A 23,708-nucleotide genomic window follows, 5' to 3' on the forward strand; every position below is an offset into this window, starting at 1 on the left:
TCTTACTTGCCACTAAACTAGAAGGGGCTATGTAAATAAAGTTCTTCATCAAGGGGTACAACATTCACCAGATTTCACAAAGATCAACTTTCATAGTAAAATATTTTAAAAGTTTAGCAAAGTTGGGGAGAGCATTTCTTCCTGCAAGAAAGGGCCCATCACGACGAGAAAACTGCTCACTTCATATAAGGAGAACATATTTCCATCCCTCCAAAAATCTGAAAGAGTTGTTTTATCTGCATTAACTCCATAATAGTTGCCTGGGATTCATGAAACAGAGTCAGCCATCTTTGCAGAGAAAGTCGAACATGTCACTCCAAATCTTTCAATATTTCAGCACTTTTTCAACTGCTTCTTCTTCAAGCCAAAGCGTTGAACTTCATAATCTTCTTGTAAACACATTTCTCTCTTTATAGACATCCTGTGGCCCACTACATCCCTCATAAGTGTAGAGTAAAGACCCGTATGTCTCTTCTACATGGTAAATGAAACAGCTATGAAGTCATCTCATGATGCCAACAGATGCGCATCTGACTGCTCACCAAATGATATAGTGTTTTATAAGAAACATATTCACAAACATGGCTGTGTTGCTATGTGTTATTATTCTTTAACCACTACACTAAGTGCATAATTTGCAGACATATAAATATTGGACTGATGTATCAGCCTGTTGTACGACAAGGTATAACATTTTTATTCTATAAACACCAACTTACATAAACTATTACTTTAGCTGCACAGAGCGCCCTTTCCTTCTGTTTTAAATTTCTCATTTAGTTCCCATTGTTGTCCCACCACTAACATTCAGGATGGGCTGACACATAATCACAGACAAAAGTGTGCAATTTATAACTGCACATGTAATTAACCTGACTCAGAATTTGTTCCTTTATTTCTTCTTAATATTTGCATTATTTATAGGATATCATTTACAAGACTTTGATGATGACAAGTGGAAGCCATGCAGTGCAACAAAGGATATGTGTACTTTGCACTGTTCATACAGAGTTTAAGATTCACTGTAGTTTTTTTCAAAGTTACACAAACCAAATAATCCTGGAACATTATATAAGTTATATTATACTTTACATCTAGGAATGTTTATAATGAACTTTATTTTGCAGGTACCCATGCCAAGCTACCTTATTGCGGTGGTTGTTGGGGCATTAGAGTGGAGGTAAGTGAAATACCACCTGAAAGTAAAATAATTGCTAATATTTTATTCACTCCTGCTATGCAGACATTATTCATCTTTGTCTAAAATAAATCTTGTAACCAAAACAAAAATGAACTGTCAGTGGTATAAAATACTCAGCTGTATGAAACATGGAGTCAGGTAATCTGCGGAAACATTATAGAGAACACATGTCACATCTTTGTTATACGGAGCTGCTAACAATCAGTTATATACTGCAGACTAGTTCCTGATAAAAGGTTAACTATCTAACTACCCTGTTACACTGGAAATATGACAATGGCAGAAAAAATCTCGCAGCTTATCTAGAGCTGAAGCATGATATATTTAAATGCAACTAGCATTCTCATACAGTATGAGAAAATTAACAGCCCAGAATTTCACAGAATGTCCGGATTTTTGATTATATTTTTCAACTGTTCCTCATAAAATTTGGGGTTTTCTGACAAGTCAGAGAGGAGTGAAGTAACTATATAATGAAAGACATTTGAGTTTCAAGCTTCATATCCTTCAGAAAAATGCATGCTAATGCAAAATCTGTTGTTCTATCAACTTTCTACATTTATAAGAACAGTATTTAAAATCTGTCCTTGATTTTGGCCCTTTGACTCGCCCATTATTTTTGGCTTTGATCAGAATTCTCACTGTAAGAGGTTGAGAGGTATACATGTTCTAATAAGCAATTGGCACAAATAATACAGCAGACAAAACTCAGTCTTTGTCGATTCATCTTTCAGAACCCCATAAGTTAGCTTTGCTTCCTGTATTTGTGAACTGGAATGTATATAAAGTGAAGGGAGACTCAGTCCTTGCAATAATGTAGGATGTTTGCATAAGATGTTTGCATAAGAGTGCAGCTATCTATGTATCTCACTGCAGGAACTTCATCTTCAGTGAACATACCTAAGATACTGCACTTAACTGCTGTTTTTCAGTTCCTATAGTCTCCCTCTGATGAGAGTGTGTTTCTCCAGTTGTTCTTACTTTAAGGCTTCTTACAGCTCACACCAAAAATCGACACCAGTTTTAAGTATCACTTCACATTCTCTGATGCAGAACCTTATATTTTCCCTCATGAGTAAACAACTCTGTAGTTTTAGATCATATTCTTTAAATGTCTTCTCTCTGCCATCTAACGATATCATATACATTTTGTCATGTGCCAGTAATAATCTCAATTATTTTGGCCTCTTTAAGTGCTTGTAACTATAAAATAAAACTAAATGCTGACCTCTATGGAAAGATTTCAGGGCTAGGCCAGTGAGGCAGGGCATATATCTGCACTGTCTGTTACAAAAGGCTCTTTTCCTGTCCCAGGTGCTGTATTATTCCAGTCAGTGCTTGAGGAATGAGTTACTGATACTCTGACATCTCCTTTGAGAGCAGAAGGGTGCAGTGATCTGCTGAAGGACTGGTGCACTAGTTGTGGTTGGTTGTATAACTTGGCAGTGCCTTCTGGAAGCTGCAGCAATGATAGGAACTGGCATCCACAGATGAGCAAGAAGGTTGAGAGAAATAAGCTTATGTTCCTGTTGATGACACTGTTAGGATGAGATCGTGTTCCTGCTGATGACTCTGTCAGGATGAGATCATGTTCCTGCTGATGACACTGTCAGGATCAGATCATGTTCCTGCTGATGACACTGTGAGGATGAGATCATGTTCCTGCTGATGACACTGTCGGGATGAGATCGTGTTTCTGCTTATGACACAGGCAGGAGGAGCACTTGTTCCTACTGATGACACAGGCAGGAGGAGCACGTGTTCCTGCTGATGACACTGTAAGGATTAGATAATGTTCCTGCTGATGACACTGTCAGGATCAGATCGTGTTCCTGCTGATGACTCTGTCAGAATGAGATCATGTTCCTGTTGATGACTCTATCAGGATGAGATCATGTTCCTGCTGATGACACTGCCAGGATCAGATCGTGTTCCTGCTGATGACTCTGTCAGGATGAGATCATGTTCCTGCTGATGACACTGTCAGGATCAGATTGTGTTCTGCTGATGACACAGGCAGGAGGAGCACTTGTTCCTGCTAATGACACTGTCAGGATCAGATGGTGTTCCTGCTGATGACTGTCAGGATGAGATCATGTTCCTGCTGATGACACTGTCAGGATCAGATCGTGTTCTGCTGATGACTCTGTCAGGATGAGATCATGTTTCTGCTGATGACACAGGCAGGCGGAGCACTTGTTCCTGTTGATGACACTGGTAGGATGAAATCATGTTCCTGCTGATGACACAGGCAGGATGAGATCATATTTCTGCTGATGACACAGGCAGGAGGAGAACTTGTTCCTGCTGATGACACTGTAAGGATTAGATAATGTTTCTGCTGATGACACTGTCAGGATCAGATCATCTTCCATCTGATGATACTGTCAGGATGAGAACATATTTACACTGTCAATTTGTTCTTTAGAAATCAAAGTGTAAGCTTAGCTTAAACACCCAGAAAGGCTGATGACTGATGAGCCACTCAGTGCTGAAAAGTTCTCATGCCTCTATTGTCCTGTACAGCTAGTCTACCCGCCAGCAATCAGGAGAGAACAAATGGGCAAAGTGGCAAACTGCTGGTAGCTTTGATTTATGGTAGATTAGCGCACACCTTAAGATAATCCTTCTTTTTATCTTAACTTCTTCAGAAGAGATAATATATTTATTATACACTGCTTCTAAAACTGTCATTAAATATGCCAATTTGTTGGCATAACATTGAGAGGAGGTAAACTACAATTACAGCCAAGCAAAGTTTCATTCAACACTTGGCTAAATCAGTAAATGTGTTACCATTAAGTTACTAGTGACAACTTTGTGAGTTTAATAAAAAAATTACTTTAGCTTCTAGACCAAAGATATGTGAAGTTAATATCTTTAAACACACTTTTTAGGCTTTAAAATATTAAACACTGTCAAATTCAATTGTTTAATGCTACAACATTAGGGAGATGAAATATATCATTTCACTGTAGTGTGTGTGCTGTAACATGCTGAGGAATGTGCACATGCATGGTGTTTCTCTATTTGAAGATATATAGTTTCAGTGTTGTGTGTGCTGTAACATGCAGAGGAACCTGCACAAGCACGGTGTTTCTGTATCTGAAGATATATAGTTTCACTTTAGTGTGTGCTGTAACATGCTGATGAACGTGCACAGGCACAGTGTTTCTGTATCTGAAGATATATAGTTTCACTGTAGTGTGTGCTGTAACATGCTGAGGAACGTGCACATGCATGGTGTTTCTGTATCTGAAGATATATAGTTTCACTGTAGTGTGTGCTGTAACATGCTGAGGAACGTGCACATGCATGGTGTTTCTGTATCTGAAGATATATAGTTTCATTGTAGTGTGTGCTGTAACATTCTGAGGAATGCATACAGACACAGTGTTTCTGTATCTGAAGATATGTAGTTACACTGTAGTGTGTGCCGTAACATGCTGAGAAACATGCACATGCATGGTGTTTATGTATCTGAAGATATATAGTTTCACTGTAGTGCGTGCTGTAACATGCTGTGGAACCTGCACAGGCATGCTATTTCTGTATCTGAAGATATATAGTTTCACTGTAGTGTGTGTGCCGTAACATGCTGAGGAGCGTGCACATGCATGGTGTTTCTGTATCTGAAGATATATAGTTTCACTCTAGTGTAACATGCTGAGGAACGTGCACATGCATGGTGTTTCTGTATCTGAACATATATAGTTTCACTGTACTGTGTGCTGTAACATTCTGAGGAATGTATACAGAAACAGTGTTTCTGTATCTGAAGATATATAGTTACACTGTAGTGTGTGCCGTAACATGCTGAGGAACGTGCACATGCATGGTGTTTCTGTATCTGAAGGTATATAGTTTCACTGTAGTGTGTGCTGTAACATGCTGCGGAACCTGCACAGGCATGGTGTTTCTGTATCTGAAGATATATAGTTTCACTGTAATGTGTGCCATAACATGTTGTGGAACGTGCACAAGCACGGTGTTTCTGTATCTAAAGATATATAGTTTCTCTGTAGTGTGTGCCGTAACATGCTGAGGAATGTGCACAAGCACGGTGTTTCTGTATCTAAAGATATATAGTTTCTCTGTAGTGTGTGCCGTAACATGCTGACAAATGTGCACAGGCACAGTGTTTCTGTATCTGAAGATGTATAATTTCACTGTAGTGTGTGCCGTAACATGCTGAGGAATGTGCACAAGCACGGTGTTTCTGTATCTGAAGAGCATCATTACTGGCAGGAATCTGGATATACCAAGCAAGAAAAGAAAAGTTATTTAAAAAGCTCTGAAATATTTTTTTAAAATAAAAATATAACCTCAGTGTATAGTATATGAAAGTTAGTCCTGATCATAGCGATGCAGATTTACGCAAACTGGGAACATTTTTCCAATTAGGATTTGCCCTCTTGGATACCAGTCATGAGTAAATCATGTTTTATGCAGAAGCGAGGAGTAATTTTACTTCATAGGTTCATATGTTGATAGTAGGCAAGCAGTCAGTATGACCATTAAAAGCCATATGAATTGTTATGTAATTCAGTAGTGTTTACCCCATTGTCTAAAAGGGCTACTCGTCATAACCCAAGGGAAAATTGATGACTGCTCATCCAATTATCAATATTAACTTTGAAAGGGGCCAGAGTACTGCATTATTTGATATGTAGGGAGAGCTTGTTCCATAGCTGTGTAATGCATTGGGTTAGGTATGTATCCCTGTAATTTATTTTTTCAGGTCCTTAGTATGGGTGTTTGAAGTGCACAATTTCAACCAGGACAGGGTCTCTCATGGCTCAAAAAGCAATGCAAAGACCATCACAAAGGAGTCAGTAGGATGCAGAATGCAAGGAAAGGACTGCCAGTCTAGCCGTGTAACTTATGGACTTGACACCAGAATTAGTTTCAGTTAAGAATATCTGAGGCCTCCCAAATCAAGCAATACGTTTAGAAAAGGACAAGGTGAAAGCAGCAATATTTTTAATGATCAGCCTTATTAGGAACGAGTACAGTGGATCTGGGCCATTGTTAGGTCTAAAAGAGGTGCATTTAGAAATTAGTTTGTTTGACTAATTTATATAGTTTCACTGTAGTGTGTGCCATAACATGCTGAGGAATGTGCACAGGCAAGGTGTTTCTGTATCTGAAGAGCATCCTTACTGGCAGGAATCTGTGGTTATACCAAGCAAGTAAAGAAAAGTTATTTAAAAAGCTCTGAAATATTTTTTTAAAATAAAAATATAACCTCAGTGTATAGTATATGAAAGTTAGTCCTGATCATAGCGATGCAGATTTACACAAACTGGGAACATTTTTCTAATTAGGATTTGCCCTCTTGGACACCAGTCATGAGTAAATCATGTTTTATGCAGAAGCAAGGAGTAATTTTACTTCACTGGTTCATATGTTGATAGTAGGCAAGCAGTCAGTATGACCATTAAAAGCCATATGAATTGTTGTGTAATTCAGTAGTGTTCACCCCATTATCTAAAAGGGCTACTCATCATAACCCAAGGGAAAATTGATGACTGCTCATCCAATTATCAATATTAACTTTGAAAGCAGCCAGAGTACCGCATTATTTGATATGTAGGGAGAGCTTGTTCCATAGCTGTGTAATGCATTGATTTAGGTATGTATCCCTGTAATTTATTTTTTGAGGTCCTTAGTATGCATGTTTGAGGTGCACAATTTCAACCAGGACAGGGTTTCTCATGGCTCAAAAAGCAAGGCAAAGGCCATCACAAAGGATTCAGTAGGAGACAGAATGCAAGGAAAGGACTGCCAGTCTAGCCGTGTAACTTATGGACTTGACACCAGAATTCTTTTCAGTTAAGAATCTCTGAGGCCTCTCAAATCAAGCAATACGTTTAGAAAAGGACAAGGTGAAAGCAGCAATATTTTTAATGATCAGCCTTATTAGGAACGAGTACAGTGGATCTGGGCCATTGTTAGGTCTAAAAGAGGTGCATTTAGAAATTAGTTTGTTTTGACTAAAGGATTTGCAAACTGTTGTGTAGACATGATTGCCAAATAATAGTGATTTGTCAACATAAGTACCCACATCTCCGATGACAATATCAATTTGTAATAAATGCTATGTATATGTTAAGATGTGGGAAAACTGTGCTTACCAAGCAGAACAACACTGGATTTCTTAGCATTTAATTTGACAATTGTTAGTACATCAATAGTTGGCATAGTCAGCCCTGGCTGAATTAACTGTAGACTGGAAGACATTACACCATCGCCATCCTATAAACAACACACCCTAAACAATCCTCTCACACTGATTCATTTAAAAAATTTCTCATAATCTCAGTCAGGCTCACTGCCCTCCTCCCTTATAGATTCTCATTCTCTGTGACTGTCTAGAGAGTCAAATCCAGATCGTTGGGCCTACCTTAGCTCTAACAATCCACTTAACACTAATCAGTGTAGGCAAAGTTCTAAATAAACTGAGCATCTACATTCATTTCCGAGCACTGAATCATTAGACAAGCTTGCAGTTAAAGAATCCTGGGTTAAACTACATACCCTAAACCTAAGTTATCAGATTCCAGAGTATTACAGTGGACTGTTGATACAGGCATCCCCAAAGTTTTGTAGTGGGCCCTATGTTTTTATTTTTATTTAACAAACTACATATTACACAGTACCATTACTATCCTGTATGCACATGATTTAAAAAAACGACAATTATGGTTAATGAAAAAGTAGCTTATAAGTGTAGTAATACCAGTAATTTGGATAACTAAACTGAATTAAGTTTTGTTGGATTTAATTATGCAAAATGTTAGATATAGTAATGTATTTGGGAATCTGTAATAAAAGTGCTGACTCATTCCAGATTATTAAGATAAAGACAAATGATGGACAAATATACTGATAATAATGTTGTCTTTTGACTATATATATTGTCAGTTTGCTTGTGCTAAAGCGAACTGTATATTATAAAACATATCAAACAGCATAGTACCTGAGATATAAAAAAAAATGTGTCACTGTAAGCTTTATTAGTCAAGTATCCACTGGAACATATGGACCCTGTAGAGCCTTTAGATGAGTGAAAATAAGCAACATGACTGAATGAACAAATATCTAAGCTTTCATAGTCAATAAAAAATATGCTAAACAAATAAATCTCAAGATGAAATTTGCTTTACAGGTTGCATTTAATTATAATATGCAGCTTTAAAAATGACTTGTTATAAAATGCTTCTTGGGCATCTAATTCTTGTGAAAGGAACATTTTAAAAGAAGTAAAGGCCCTAGGATGGTGGTACCTAAAATTCATTGAAATAAAAGAAAATCCTAGATGCCAGATTAGTGTCATTTTGGATACGAATTTAAGTTTAGACAACTATTAAATGAGGTGTGCTGAAATATATAAACTAGGTAATATTGCATGCAAATTAAATATTTTTCTAATCTGTAAAACTTGGACATTTTTTTCACATAATCTAATCTGTTTTCTTCAGCATGAGTTTGAACTTGAGTTTTCTTTTCACAGACAGATTGGTCCACGGAGTAGAGTGTGGTCTGAGAAGGAGATCATAGACAAAGCTGCATATGAATTTTCAGAGGTTGGTTGTATGTTCTGAACACCTTTCAAAAAGTTTTCTTAATCTTCTTCTGGATGCATTATTTTATCCTAATGATAATTTTGACAAACGTAACACTAGCTAATGCTTAAACAAAGCTAAGAAGTAAACTTAATTGCAACTTACTTAATAAAATGCGTATTTGTTTTACAGACTGAGACTATGCTGAAGACAGCAGAGGATCTAGCAGGCCCTTACGTATGGGGACAATATGATCTACTGGTCCTTCCGCCTTCCTTTCCATATGGAGGCATGGAAAATCCCTGCCTTACATATGTCACTCCTACGTTACTGGTGAGCTGCATGAAACCTAGAAGATGTAAATCAAACCAACTGAAAGCCATACTGTTGTGAAGGCAAAAATCCTCTAATTAATAATCGTGTTTCCCACTGCATGTTGTACTTAACAAAATAGATTGCTTTCAAGAAATATTTAAATGTTTTTAAAACCAAATATTTTTAATAGAAAATTGTATGTATTTTTACATTTCCTCCTCACATAATAGATATTCATATATTCATTCATTTTTTAATAACTCACTTAATTCTTTCATAGGGTCATTGGGACTTCAGAGTCTTTCCTGGTGCTAATTGCAGCATGTCATTAAACCTGTTCTGGACAGGACACTATGTCCATTACAGAATGCACACATATACTTACACAACTACATAACATTCAGGAACCTGATAAATTCACATTTTTTGGGTAAGGCCTTTAAAATTAAGTGATATAGTGGTTAACATTACTGCACAAGGATACTTGGTTCTCCGTTTTAATTCCTAGCTGGGGTTTCTTCAGTGCCAGGACACATATCCCCCCTGTGTTCAAACAATCTTTTTTCCCTGGGGCTTTTACTTCTTCTGACATCTGAATGTCATGCTGTAAGTGAGATGGCACTCTAGTAAATTACTTGTAGGTGTGCATGGTGTAGGTGTATGAGTGCACAGCTCCTTCCTGGCATCTCATTCAGGATTAGTTTTCTGACATATGACCTATGCACTCCGAATGTCACGACAAGCTGTTATGTGACCCTGAAGGGGATAATGTTAGTATTAGAGTGATTGAATGAACAATCCTAATAATGAAGCATCTATCGACACTAATAGATATAGGCAGCAGCACACATTTCCAAACTTGTAGCAAACGTATGAAAGAAAAAGGGAAAAAGATAATGAGAGAGAGAGAGAGAGAGACAGAGAGAGAGAGAGAGAGAGAGAGAGAGAGAGAGAGAGAGAGAGAGAGAGAGAGAGAGAGAGAGAGAGAGACAGAGAGACAGAGAGACAGAGAGAGAGAGAGAGAGAGAGAGAGAGAGAGAGAGAGAGAGAGAAGGCAATGGATCCCAAAGGAGATGGGTGCCTCAAGTCAGTTTCCCAGCCAACGGTCCCTTTGGAGTCTCTTGGTATACTGAGCATTTCAACAGAATTCATCTGATATCAAATGTCAGCTCCCTATCATCATTTTAAAATAAGATGGTCCTCCCTATTTACATTCCTTTCCTCATTAAAACTTCTGTTTCACACATCATCTTTAAGATGCTACAAAGATCACTCCTATTTGGTGAATTTTCATTTTTCTACTTTTTAGTTAGAGTTTCAGTTTAAGTAGCCTTCAGCGAGATGAAAATACCAATTATGCCTCCTACATTATCCAGTTTATACTGCTTAGGCCATAGGAGGAGAAGAACCAGGTGCCAATCTATTCTGTCTGCCCCAAATCATGCAGTATCTCAGTCACAGAGAAAGAAAATTCTGAAAAAAACAAGCTCCCAAAATATGCTACCAATTGCCTATCTCATCTTGATCACACCTCTAGCAAATGGAAGACACTCCTGGGTAAATCCAAATCATGTGACACAAGACATAGAAGAATGGCTGCATATACTGCCAGCTATACACCCATGTAGGCCAGCTCTAAATTCCTACACAAAGGAGAGACCAAAACTCCCGCAGTCTCCTTCCACTGCTCCTAGGCCACCAACATGGACTTTGGCAAAGAATCCAAAATCACTCTGTGGACAACTGAAATAATTTTGGGAATCAGGCTTATAATCAAGATACTAATTTTCAACACTCTGATTTGCAATCACTAATGCACATTTCTGGGATTCTGCTTTTAAACCTGAGATTTGAGTATCTCTGAGATTTCTCTTTTCTGTGAATCACATAGATTTAAAACATTTGTGTGTGTGGATGGGGGCAGTAAACAATTTTTTTGTTAGTGTTTTTCTTTTTGAAAAATTGTTCAGTTTTGAGTGATGAGACCTTTTATGATCACAGTTGTAAAAATCGATTACAAAAGGTTCAGACTTCAGTCAGGGAGCTAAGAAGTTTCCTTGCACTTAACACATCCTTCCTAGGTTTCAGATGTATACACACCAATGCAGGCATACTCCGCCTCCACCTTACTCTTCTAACTGGCTTTGCAAATATCACAGGCCTGCAGATATTGAAACTGTTGTTCCCTGGCAACCCTCAGCTAATATGCATCTCTTAGCAGGATAGTATTCATCCTATTTTCTTATCAAATTACTTGAGTCAAAGATGTAAGTCCTTAAATATTTAAATGTTTCAAGCAGCTGTATGTTCTGGCTGTTTTTTCCCACTGTGCCTGCTGACCATCAGGCTTTCCCCTAGCATCCATGCCCATTCACTCTCCATTCTGAATAATCCTAACTGAGGTTAAGAGCTGACTGGGTGAGTTTTGGGTTCTCCTCACTGAAGGTAAAAGCTGGCCAGGTGATTTCAGGATACTCCCCACTGAAGGTAAGAGCTGACTGGGTGAGTTCTAAGTACTCCCCACTGAAGGTAAGAGCTGACTGGGTGAGTTCTAAGTACTCCCCACTGAAGGTAAGAGGTGGCTGGATGAGTTCTTGGTTCTTCCCATTGAAGGTAAGAGCTGTGGGGATTAGTTCTGGGCACTCCCCACTGAGGTAAAAGCTGGCTTGATGAGGTCTGGGTTCTCTCCACTGAAGGTAAGCACTGGCCAGGCAAAGCCATCATACAGGCACACTCACAGCAGTGACTTTTACCCTTGCCAGTGACCTAGTACTGATGACATGTTTTATTTTAGGGTTTATCCCCTTCCCTGGTTAGGAGGACAGATGACCTCCATCATCATGGGGATCCACAATGCTGTTCGCAATACAGGTGCATGGTCTCATGCAGTTGCAATGAGGGCTGCTGCCAGAGCAGTTTGGTGGCTAAAGGCCTACCCAGGGACTTTCTGTTGCAGTGCTGCTCCTCCTCTGATGGATTGTGCCATTGGATGATTGCAGACTGACCCCTCCCACATAGGATGGGCATGGCTACCATCTGCTGACAGCTCTGCCAAGTGCCTAAGATGCTGTTTGATCTCATGTCTCCAGGGACATAGCAGGGCTTTATCCTTCCTTCTGCATGATCAGAACTGTGCTATAGTATGATCTGGCATAATGACAGTGAGAGAATTTCCAAGCAGTTTGCATTTATGAAGTTGAATTTAAACTAAGATGGTATTTATAAAGTATTGTTTTAAACAGAATTTGATTGCTGATAATAATTTCACAGAACTGCTTATATTAGATCACACTAAGAGTGTGAATACAGGTAGCTTGATACAGTGTCTCAACCCATAAACAAGTCAAGGGAGGAAGATGAGGGACAGAAGGAGAGGATAATGGAGTGGTTAGTATGAGGCATAGTATAAGCAAGCAAGCAGACGGACAACAAAAGAAGTGAGTACAGCAATGGCACCATCCAAAAGGCAGTCAGTAGAAGGGGTGAGATGGGGAACAAAGGGTTCTTCAAGAATATAGCAGAAATAAGGAAAGGAGGGACATGTTATCCCTGGCTGAACAAAGATGGGAGGGAGATCACATAAGGCTTCAAACAAACTGAGACAATTGAATGAATTCTTTGCATCAGTCTTTACAAAGGAAAACACTGGGAGGATGCCATGCTGGTGGGACAGTAGGGCAGATATATTAAAGCATTTAAAAGACACAAGTATGCTAACAATTCTACTGACTGAGGTTTCTGACAGATCACTGGGCCTTGAAAAGTACTTGCAGACTAAAAGACAGCAACTGCAGCACCCTTTTCCTGTGTGGGGGTCTAGGAAAATTTTGGGCAACTATAGACCTTTTAGCCTTAAGGCAGGGTCAGGAAAAATCATGGAGGAAAGCCAGATGTGAAGGCTGGCTGTTTTGCTGGAGGACAACAGCCAGCATTGATTTATGGGCATAAGGAGCTGTGATAGACAAATATGATTCATAAGTTCATAGGTAAATACTAGACTAATGACCATAAATGCTTTTATAAGCCTAGCAATGCAATCCAACTCAAATGTGTCTCTATGCATCATGGGCATTTATTAGGGGGAGGTATGTTAGGAAGTTTCTAGAGGTTATGTGGAGTTTTATATTAGCTTGGACATTACTGTCTGACTCTATCTATCTATCAGAGATGTGGTGCCAGACCTGGAGTGAATTTCTGATTTCTTATTCATTGGTCAAGGTTAAGCTTTAGGGTTAATGATGGACTCTGCTTCACATGAATGGGGAGCCTATTCCAGAGCATGGGGATCCACTAAGACACATATCTGTCTCATCAACATGTTTTGTTTATGTCACAAGCAAAATTTAAATCCTTGGATCTAATAGTTCTGATGTAGTATATTTTGCAGATGTGCAAAAGTTCCATTAGAGCTGGATCCAAGAATGCCTTGTATACCAGGCATAGGTCGTCTGTCAGTAACCCGTAGGAGGCCCAAGTATAGATATATGGCTTTAAGGCAATCCATAAGAGCTGAAAGATTTATTGATTTAGCAGACAAAGGACTCCCAAGATAAGTTTCATTGTCAGCACAAATAATCCTTTTACTTGCATACCACAGGATGTTGGTGTGGAGTACATCAGATGGTATTTGAATAAATATACTGATTTAAGTAATAATAACATCATAACCTATATGTGTTTGTTGGAAATCTTATTAAAAAACTAATTTTTCATGTTTAATGATAACTTCTTCAAACAATTGAAGGGAGTTTCAGTGGGTGCCACTGTAGGGCCCACATATGCTAACCTTATTTTAGGTTGGTGGGACTTGAAAATTTTACCAAATATTCCGTTTTGTGGTAACATTCTTTTTTATACAAGTTTTGCAGATGATTTGTTTTTTATTGCTAGGGCTGATGATTTTCATGTGGAAGATTTTGTAGATGCTTTAAGTCAGAGTATCCCTTTTTTAAAGTTTGTTGTAGGTGATGTAGGTTTCCAGGTGTCATTTCTAGATGTTAATATCATGTGGGACACCAATAACAGAAGGTTCTTTAGTGCTATTCATAGGAAGGGTATCCTTTGCAATAGTTATGTACATTTCAAAAGTGGACATTCAAAAAACTCTGAATTGGAGTCCTCCTCGTGCATTTCTAGGTGTTTTTTTGTTTTATAGGATTCTGTCTCAATTAATATGCCTGGTTAATTCATAGGTTCATAGGTAGGTACTACGGTATTGGCCCAAGAGCCTATGTAAGCCTAGCCAACAAGGTTCCTTGGCTTATGCCACCCAAGAAAGTTATTTTCCTGTGCCACTGTCGAGCAGAGACACAGAAGTGATCCCCGGGGTGTATTTCCTATTTCCCATCCACTCATCAAGATTTTTCTTGAAGAGTGCTAATGATGGAATTTTGCTTGACATAGATGGGTAGCCTGTTCCAGAGTATGGGAAGTCTCTGGGACAGGAATCTATCCCTCCAGCATGTCCTGTTCATTGTGGTGACAAGGTTTAGGTCCCTAGAGCATGTAGCTCAGAGGGATTGGGATTTCTTTAGGTGTAGCATGTCCAACAGCTCTGGGTTTGACATAGCTTTATATGTTAGGCAGAGATCACCTCGGAGTAGGTGATATGCTACTGAGTAAAGCTGGAGTTTTTTGAGGTGGTCAGTGTAGGGCATTTGTTTGAGGCCAGTAATCCTCTTTGTGAGGTACTTCTGTGGCCTTTCCAGCTGCTGCAGATGTCTTGTGAGGTACATTCCAAAAGGGGTATTGTACTCTATAATGGGTCTAATGAGTGTCGAGTAGAGGGGAACAATGACATCTTTTTTCCTGGATAAGAACCCTTTTATGATGAGGTGTGCCACGTTGAAGGACTTCCTGACTACTGTGGTGATGTGACTATCAAAGGAGAGACTATTGTCTACCTGGGTCCCAAGGTCTCTTATCACACATTTGGTGTTACATAGATTGCTGCCTATGTGGTAGTTCATGGGTACAGAGTTTTTACCAAAGGGGATGGCACTGCACTTTTTGGCATTGAGCTTGAGGCCATGGCTCTGACACCAGGCATCTGTCTCATCGAGGCCCTTCTGTAGGATGTCCACATCATTTGGGGACTTGACTATGGCTCCTAGTTTGCAGTCATCTGCGAACTTCATTAGCCAGAGGCCTCCTGTGTTAGCCTGTACTTCAGAGAAGTAGATACCAAACAGGAGAGGTCCCAGGACGGAACCCTGTGGTACTCCACTTGTCACTGCTTTGAGGTCACATTTGGAGTCTGCAACTTTTACAGTGTGGGTCTGTCAGTGAGCAGTTGGCAACCCATCTTGTGATGTAGGGATTTATACCTAGTTTAGTGAGTTTAGCTATAATTCCAGAATGGGGGATGGTGTTGAAAGCCTTGGCAAGGTCAAGATAGGCTGTGTGAACCACCTTACCCTCATCTATGGCTTTGGTGATTGCCTCAAAGAAGTCAATCAGGTTCAGGAGGCATGATCTGTCTTTCACAAACCCAAACTGGGTGGGATCCAGAGTTTGGAGGTTACCAATATCTTTGTTTATGAGTACCATGATGATACGTTCCATGGCCTTGCAGGCCAGGCTCATCAGGCTAATAGGTTGATAGTTCCCGGGATCAGTGGTGGCTCCCCCTTTGTTTGAGTGGGATAACTGTTGCTGTGCACCATTCAGTGGGCACAAAGCCTGATGCGAGGCTATTATTGCAAATGGTGCTTAAGTGGGGAGCCAGTTCGTTCTGAAGTTCATGTAAAATGCAGCCTGGGATGTTGCCCGGTCCCATGGATGCTGTGTTTTTTGCTTTAGAGAGTACAGCTTTTACCTGTGTAGTTGTGATTACAAGGACTCTGCATTCTTCCTGTATAGATATGGGCCCTTTAGGAGGTGAGGGAGAGGTAAAGTTAGCACTGAACCTATCTGCCAGGATGTTGGCAATATCAGTTGGTTCTGTAATTTTCGTGCCTTTGTGCTGTAACTCAGAGCAGATCTGGGTGTTGCCATTGAGATTCTTGACATAGCTATATAATGCTTTGTGGTTGTCCTTAGAATTAGTGGCGATTTTGTTTTCATAGCTAGCTTTGGAGGATTACTGAGACTGACCAGGGAACTCCTCCACTCATGGGATTTTACTCTCTTTTGCAACAGTTTCTTCCTTCTGTTGTACACTTTGTTTATGGCAGTTAGTTTCCAAAATATTGCAGAAAAACCTCCTAAGAACTATGGTTCACAAAATATTTTTTAACTGTTAGATATGACAAACAAGATGTGATAAAAACATACTCCTGAGACAATGAGAGAATTTATGCAACCACCAGAAATACTCTGAGAAGGTATACACTAAAAATGTAATAAATGCATGTGAGAATTATCTAACATACTATAAAAACAAAGCAATGCTAGAAATATTTAGCAAAACATTGTATTAATCTTACTGGTATGAAAAAAATACTGCAAACTGTTCACAACTATATCACAAAAATAAGAAACAGTAGTACCTCAGCTAGTCATACCTCTCAACTGTGCAGAATTTCACAGAATGTCCAGATTTTTGTCTCATATTTTTGGTCTATTCCTCATAAAATTTGTCGTTTTCTGGCAAATCACTGGGATGGTCTGAGGCACAAAGTCACCAAATAATGACATACATTTCAGTTTCAGACTTTAAATCCTTCATAAAATGTATGTTAACACAAACCCTGTTACTCTAGCAACTTTCTAAAGTTTATAAGATCGATATTTATCAGTCCCTATTTGTGGGCCTTTGTCCCCCCATTTTATCAGGCTTTGTCCAGATTTCTTGCACTAAAAGGTTGAGAGGTATGCTGTATCTTGAATGAAAACCTTTGCTGAAAGATGCAGGGTACATCTGCTGCATGGGATATGATCAGCTTTATCTCATCACATCCAAGTGACGGCTCCAGGTGCACCTGCAGTTAATTCCTACTGATGCCTCTAGGGGTCAAATATTGCTTATTCATATTTGCATCAATAATTTCAAAACTATGCTATATGCACGGTTTTAAAATATTTCATTTTAAAGCTTACACAATAGCAAACTAAACTGCATTAATGTTTGACCTTTGTCTAGTGCAGGTAAGTAGATATTAACTGTTGTTTTTATGATGTTAATGTACATAGGTATAATTTTCACATTTTTCTAAATAGCTCAACAACCAAGTAACACACACAGAACTCCTTAGCCTCATATGAAAGCTCTCATCTAGAGGAATAAAATGTTGTTGACAGTATGCATGTAACTTTAGTGGTTGCTGAGATATTGTAAGTTCTTTACAAAATATTACAAATGTAATAGTTACTGTGTTTACTGTGACTTGTAAAATTGAATTTAAGACCCAGAACCTAAAGAATACTACTGCTATAAAAATAGTTTGTGCTGAAGAGTTTGCCATTTATACTTCTTTCATAATCCCTATGGTTCCAGAGCTATGAACATTTGAAATGTGAGGACATAATTCGATTCTGTCAAAAGGCCTAGGCTCCGCCCATTGAAAGTTACAGTGCAAACTTCCTGAGCTCCATTGGAGTGAAGGAGACAGGGGAGTACTAGTACATGTGGCCTACCTGAACATCAGTAAGGTCTTTGACTTGGTTTCACACAGATAACTGCTAGGAAAACTGCAGGGTTGAGTGTAGGTTCATAACTAAGGAATTGGTCTGCTGAACTGATGACTGGTAGAACAGAAAGGGTTATGGGACAGGAGCAATTTCAGGAAAAAAAAGAAAGTTACTATTGAAATGTTCTAGAGGGTCAATCCTGAGTTTAATACTTTTCAATGTGTCTGTTTCTGATAAATATGAAAGAAGCAGGACCAGGATCTTTGATGACTACACAAAGTTAGGGGCAGCAGTAAAGAATGGGGGAAGAGTCTAAGGAAGGAGTTGCAAAGGGCGATCAAATGGCCTGAAAGGCTGAAATTGTGATTCACTACAGACAAATGGAAAATATTGTACCTGAGCCACAAGTCTGGTGTAAAGTATCATTTAGGGGAGTGATGGCATTAGGGTAGGGAAAGGAGCTGGGGATGTCAATCACACCTGGACTGGGCTATGAGGTGCAGAGTGAGGACAGTAGGCAGGGGTGTATACTCCGTGAGCTACACCCCAGAACCAAACAGGTAATGCTTCCTTTGTACTGTATCATTGTCAGGCTACACTAAGAATATTGTGTCCACTTCTAGAAGGCAAACAAAAATATAGACATCAGTTTGCTGGAAGTAATCCAAAAGAAGGCCACCGGAATGAAGCAAGGTATGCAAGTGGAAAGAAAATGGCCAGAGAATAGAAGAGCTAAAGCTCGTTTCACATGAAACCAGAAGAAATGGGGAGTAGAGTGAGATGGGTGCACAAGATTATATCAAGGAGCTGTGAATGGGTGGTCATGAACAGCTAGGAAAGAGAAGGCAGGAGGTGGTAAAGGCACCAGATTGTAGGAGCAAACTACTCCTTCAAGCTGAGAAAACAATTCTTCCTGGAGTGGTTTGTGGACCCATGGAGCAAACTATCAGAAGGGTGACTGATAAGGAAACTAGAAACATTCAAAAAGGTAATGGGATAAATAAAGAACTGTGTGTGTGTGTGTGCGTGTGTGTGTGTGTCTGTGTGTGTGTGCGTGTGTACGTGTGTGTGTGTGTGTGTGATGTGTGTGTGTGCGTGTGTACGTGTGTGTGTGTGTGTGTGTGTGTGTGTGTGTGTGTGTGTGTGTGTGTGTGTGTGTGTGTGTGTGTGTGTGTGTGTGTGTGTGTGTGTGTGTGTGTGTGTGTGTGTGTGTGGGTGTGTGTGTGTGTGTGGGGTCAGGAAAAGAAGGGAAGTAGAATCATCCTAATGCTCAGACTAGCTAGGCTTATTGCCACCTTCTGCTGTCATGTAAATGTAATGTAATCAGATGTTTGTAAAATAAGCCAGACCAAACATAATGAGAAAAAGAAAGTGTTAGAATGTTTTCTAACTAGTGTTTTCTTATGTTTTAGGCAGGTGACAGATCCTTAGCAAATGTAAGTACCTGACTATAATTCATTTTAACTTAAGCCTGTAGTCATTTTAGACTTTGAAGGAGTGCTTCTCAAATTGCTGTCATATTTATTGTATTACTGCATAGCAGGCATAAATGTTTTACAGCTACCAGTGTGAGGAACTTCATAGAAGCACCTCTGCTTTTGAAATTGTTCTTGCTAATAAAACAAATCAACAAAAAGTGAAAGTATTTTGTACACTACTGCTTGCAGCCAGTTTCAGAATGAGTATACCATTCCATTTCTTGGCAGTGCTGAATAGCTTTGCTGGGTGTCTGGTACATACAGTCATTGTACTACTTGTTTACTATATATTGTTAGGTTTCTGACTGATTTTCTAATTACTATAGCCTGGTGACACCTCCATGGTATTCACGTTTGTTGCTTCTACATTCGATTCTCTTACAAAACTGTCCCAGTGACACCATTTATATGGGGTTGGCCAGGAAACTATGGTAGTGTTATGCATACCTCAGCAAAAGTCATGAAACATCTCATTTGAAATAATGAACTGGTTGATTCTTTAGGCATAGATATCACTGCAGAAAGAAAGATAGACGCTTCTCATGGGCTATTGGGAGGAGAACGATTAAACATTTTAATATGACCTCCACTTGAAAAAAAGAGGGCAAATCATTGTTTCAGAGTGTGAACTTTTATTCCACATTCATTAGTGACAAAGCTGCTAAGCATAATATTTAATATAGAGTGCAGTTTGTCAAAGATTCTGCACCACTAAGAAAACTGTGCACCTTGTTGAAAGCCATTGGGGGTTATATTCCTTAACTGTGGGGTATGGTCACCTAAGAGCTGATTAAATTATAGGAAGCAGGAGACATGCCCTGACAATATGGGGAGATTTTACAGAAGCAGTTTTGTTTTCCTAAAGGTTAATTTCTCATAGTCTGCCTTTCCAGTTTTTCCTTACTAGTTGCAATGTGTGACAAACTTCTTGGTGGCAGCATTGTATAAGAAGGGAGAAACTTAGTGTTACATAATCATTGTGAGCTATCATTCAGTTCATAGAACCAGAAATAGAGCAGGATTAATAACAGCTTATTTTAATGCGTTTACTGGTTAGGCAGGCTGGTCTATCACCCTCATTGGAGCCATGAACTGTAGTACTACAAATTCATTTATAGCTGTGGTTATACACTGTAGACTAATTTGTATATACTACAGTTCATGGTTTAAAAGGGGGTACTCTGTCAGATTACTTAGGCATTAAATACATCTGAAATGAATTATTTTAATGGGCAGATTTTAAGTTGTGTTTTTAAGCAGCTTTCAGTTAAACAGAAAAATGGAGATGTCATACTTGGCATTAGAAATAGTTTAAGAACTTCTGTGCAATGCTGTTGTTATTCTTTAAGCATATGGCTTGAAAATAATGCTATAAGCTAATACTAACGTCATTAGTGATTTCCTTTTAACGTATCTCTACAGAAGACAGGTACTATATGACTGCAGTCAGGTTTGTAATAGTTTGTGTGAAGCACACACCTGCAGCCTCTCTATGGATGTTCTAAGTGGGCAGTCAGGTTTGTAATAGTTTGTGTGAATCACACACCTGCAGCCTCTCTATGGATGTTCTAAGTGGGCAGTCAAGTTTTTATAGTTTGTTTGAAGCACATGAGTGTAGCCTTTCTACAGATGTTCTAATTGGGCAGTTAGGTTTGTAATAGTTTCTATGAAGCACACGTGTGCAGCCTTTCTACAGATGTTCTAATTGGGCAGTCAGGTTTGTAATAGTTTGTATGAAGCACACGAGTGTAGCCTTTCTACAGATGTTCTAATTGGGCAGTCAGGTTTGTAATAGTTTGTATGAAGCACACGAGTGTAGCCTTTCTACAGATGTTCTAATTGGGCAGTCAGGTTTGTAATAGTTTGTATGAAGCATACGAGTGTAGCCTTTCTATAGATGTTCTAATTGGGCAGTTAGGTTTGTAATGGTTTCTATGAAGCACACGTGTGCAGCCTTTCTACAGATGTTCTAACTGGGCAGTCAGGGTTCTAATACTTTGTATGAAGCCATGTGTGTTAGCCTGTTTACAGATGTTCTAATTGGGCAGTCAGGTTTGTAATAGTTTGTATGAAGCACACGTGTGCAGCCTTTCTATAGATGTTCTAACTGGACAGTCAGGTTTCTAATAGTTTGTATGAAGCACATGCTTGCAGCCTATCTACAGATGTTCTAATTGGGCTGCTGCTAAGGATTTACAGACTGTGACAGAGCTGTTTGGAAGCATGTTCTAAGCATTTAGTGCTAGAACTGAAGGCTCTCACATTGTGCTTTGCTGAGTAGGGGCACTGTGAACTAACATTGGGTGGCATGGTGCCTGGGCAATATTTTTGGGCTAGGCTTGTAAAGGCTCCAGGGCCATTAGCCTAGTACACACCTATGAACCTATGAGTTACTTTATTCTTATTAATACAAACCTATTGTTGTATTGTGAGTGCAGTGTGTATTGAGGTACTGAGATAGTGAGATTTTGTGCTAGTACAGAGCCACACTTTTGTAATTTAGTTTATAGATTAAAGAGCAAGGCAGTGGGAGTGCCTTTTTTTTTCTCATAGCCATTTTACCTTGGCTAGGGATGTACAGAAGATTAGCTGTATCAGTCAACAGACATAACCTACTACTGTTTTGAAGTAGTTTATGTTTCTTTGTAGGCCTAAATATATGTGTTTATGTTCTTACTTGGCAAGCAGCTTGGGTGTCCATATGTAGCCTACCCACGCAGCTCAGGGAGTTTAGTGTGTGGATTTTGCACCCTACTCAATGAAGGTCATATTGCTTACCCCAGGTATGAATATGTGGGTACTCATCTGATCATCAAAGCAGACAATGATCTTGTTCAGGTAGTCTTATATTTCTGGCTATATGTTCCCTAGCTTTTTTCAATAGCAGGTTTAAATATTTGGAAGATATTTCCAGCTTTGGTTTATCAGTGAGGACATGAAGATGGGGAGGAGTCTGTCCACAGTCCTAGGTATTTCAAAATGTTCACATTTCAGGAAAAAATCATTATTTTCTTTTATTTTTAATGGTAAAGTGTGTGACAAGAAGCATATGTTTCTCTCTGTGTTTCATTTAGATTACTGTGCTGCTGTCATATCAGCTTTACCTTTGTATTAGATGCCAACTTCAATGAATAAAGTAAAAAAGGAATGTTCATACATGCCAAGAATTATTATTACTTGATAAGATGTCTTTCATTTGTGCTACAGCAAACCAACTGCCACAGTGATGAAAAACAGTGAAGCTGCTTGTCCTTGTTGATACCATTAGCAGGTCAGGTGACGGGTGAGGCTAGAAATAAATGATGAAAAACCTTTAATCCAAAATGTTTTAAGAAAATCAGATGTCCTTACTGTATTCATTAATGGTAGTAAACCTGGTAAAGACTGACCACAAAGTGTTTTCTAAAAAGTATACATATAAGATTTTTTTACCCTTTAGAAGCCACGGCTCTTTACTGCTTACATCTAATTATTACGTTTTTGCATCACATGACATATTTGGAAAATAATATTTTCTTCTTTTTAGGTCATTGCACATGAAATTGCTCACAGCTGGATGGGAAATCTGGTTACTAACAGAACGTGGGAGCATTTTTGGTATGTCAGCTAATGATTATTAATTTGGTTAACTAACTGCATTATCCAAATGAAGAGACGCTGCATAGATTCTCCATAATAAAGCCACCGTGCCCTTTATACAAAAAGTATCCTAAGAATTGGTAAAGGTTTTTTTCCTGCCTTATGTCCCATTATTTGGGAGCATTTATCCCTGAAGTCAGAGCCACACCTGACTTTACTTCCTATAAGCAGAGTATGATTATAGGCTGAATGTAACTGACTTACAAACCAGCTACACAGATGTTCATACAGGTAGTTATTTATTACTATAGTTACTGATGTCTAACTTAAAATGATTCCTGGAATGTACAGGTCAATGACTTTCTTCTTTACATATCGTAATTAATGCGTCTTTGTCCATTTTCCCATACATGTATTTTTCATGTCCTTTTTATTCTGTCTTTTTCTTTAATAAATACACATTGTTTTTATTAAATAGGACCTTTCCTCCTGGGTTGCCTCTCTATGGGGACAGGGGTTTCATTGTTAATAAAATATAAGGAAATAACCCTCCACAGTAACTTAAACTTATATAAATTTAACTTTTAACTTTTTTTACTTAAAATTATATATTAGTTGTTATATTATATTATATTATATTATATTATATTATATTATATTATATTATAACAACTTATACCGTCATCGCCTCAGAGCAAGAAGTTCCCCAGTTTGATTAGCAGTTGGTTGGAGTGCCTCCTGTGTAGAGTCTACGTGTCCATCCTGTGTTCATGTGGGTTTCCTCTTGGTTTTCCGGTTTCCTGCTACATTCCAAAGACATGCAATAGGTGTATTGGATGCTCTAAATTGGCCATAGGTGTGAGTGAGTGGTGTGGAGCAACTACCGTGGCAGGGGTAGCCACCCAGTGGTGTAAACCCTGGCTCTAGATGATTGTCACTGTTGAAGTGACACCCTGACCCCATGTGTGCAGAAATGGAAAAAAGTGTTTGTGGATG

The 23,708-nt window shown here is 38.9% G+C and overlaps 1 protein-coding gene across 2 annotated transcripts in view; it reads left to right on the forward strand.

The window, feature by feature from the left end:
• The window catches only part of LOC122815270 (leukotriene A-4 hydrolase-like), a 231,259-nt gene that overhangs the window by 98,325 nt on the left and 109,226 nt on the right, over positions 1-23,708 (forward strand). For both annotated transcript variants that reach the window (XM_044087624.1, XM_044087625.1), the window contains 5 exons: positions 1,128-1,180; positions 8,718-8,790; positions 8,962-9,102; positions 19,068-19,091; positions 22,660-22,730. In XM_044087624.1, coding sequence (XP_043943559.1) covers positions 1,128-1,180; positions 8,718-8,790; positions 8,962-9,102; positions 19,068-19,091; positions 22,660-22,730 — 362 coding nt within the window. The remainder of the gene's footprint in view (positions 1-1,127; positions 1,181-8,717; positions 8,791-8,961; positions 9,103-19,067; positions 19,092-22,659; positions 22,731-23,708) is intronic.

This window comes from Protopterus annectens, chromosome 11.part0 (assembly GCF_019279795.1).
Source record: "Protopterus annectens isolate FY-2018-M chromosome 11.part0, PAN1.0, whole genome shotgun sequence".
Taxonomy (NCBI): Eukaryota; Metazoa; Chordata; order Ceratodontiformes; family Protopteridae; genus Protopterus; species Protopterus annectens.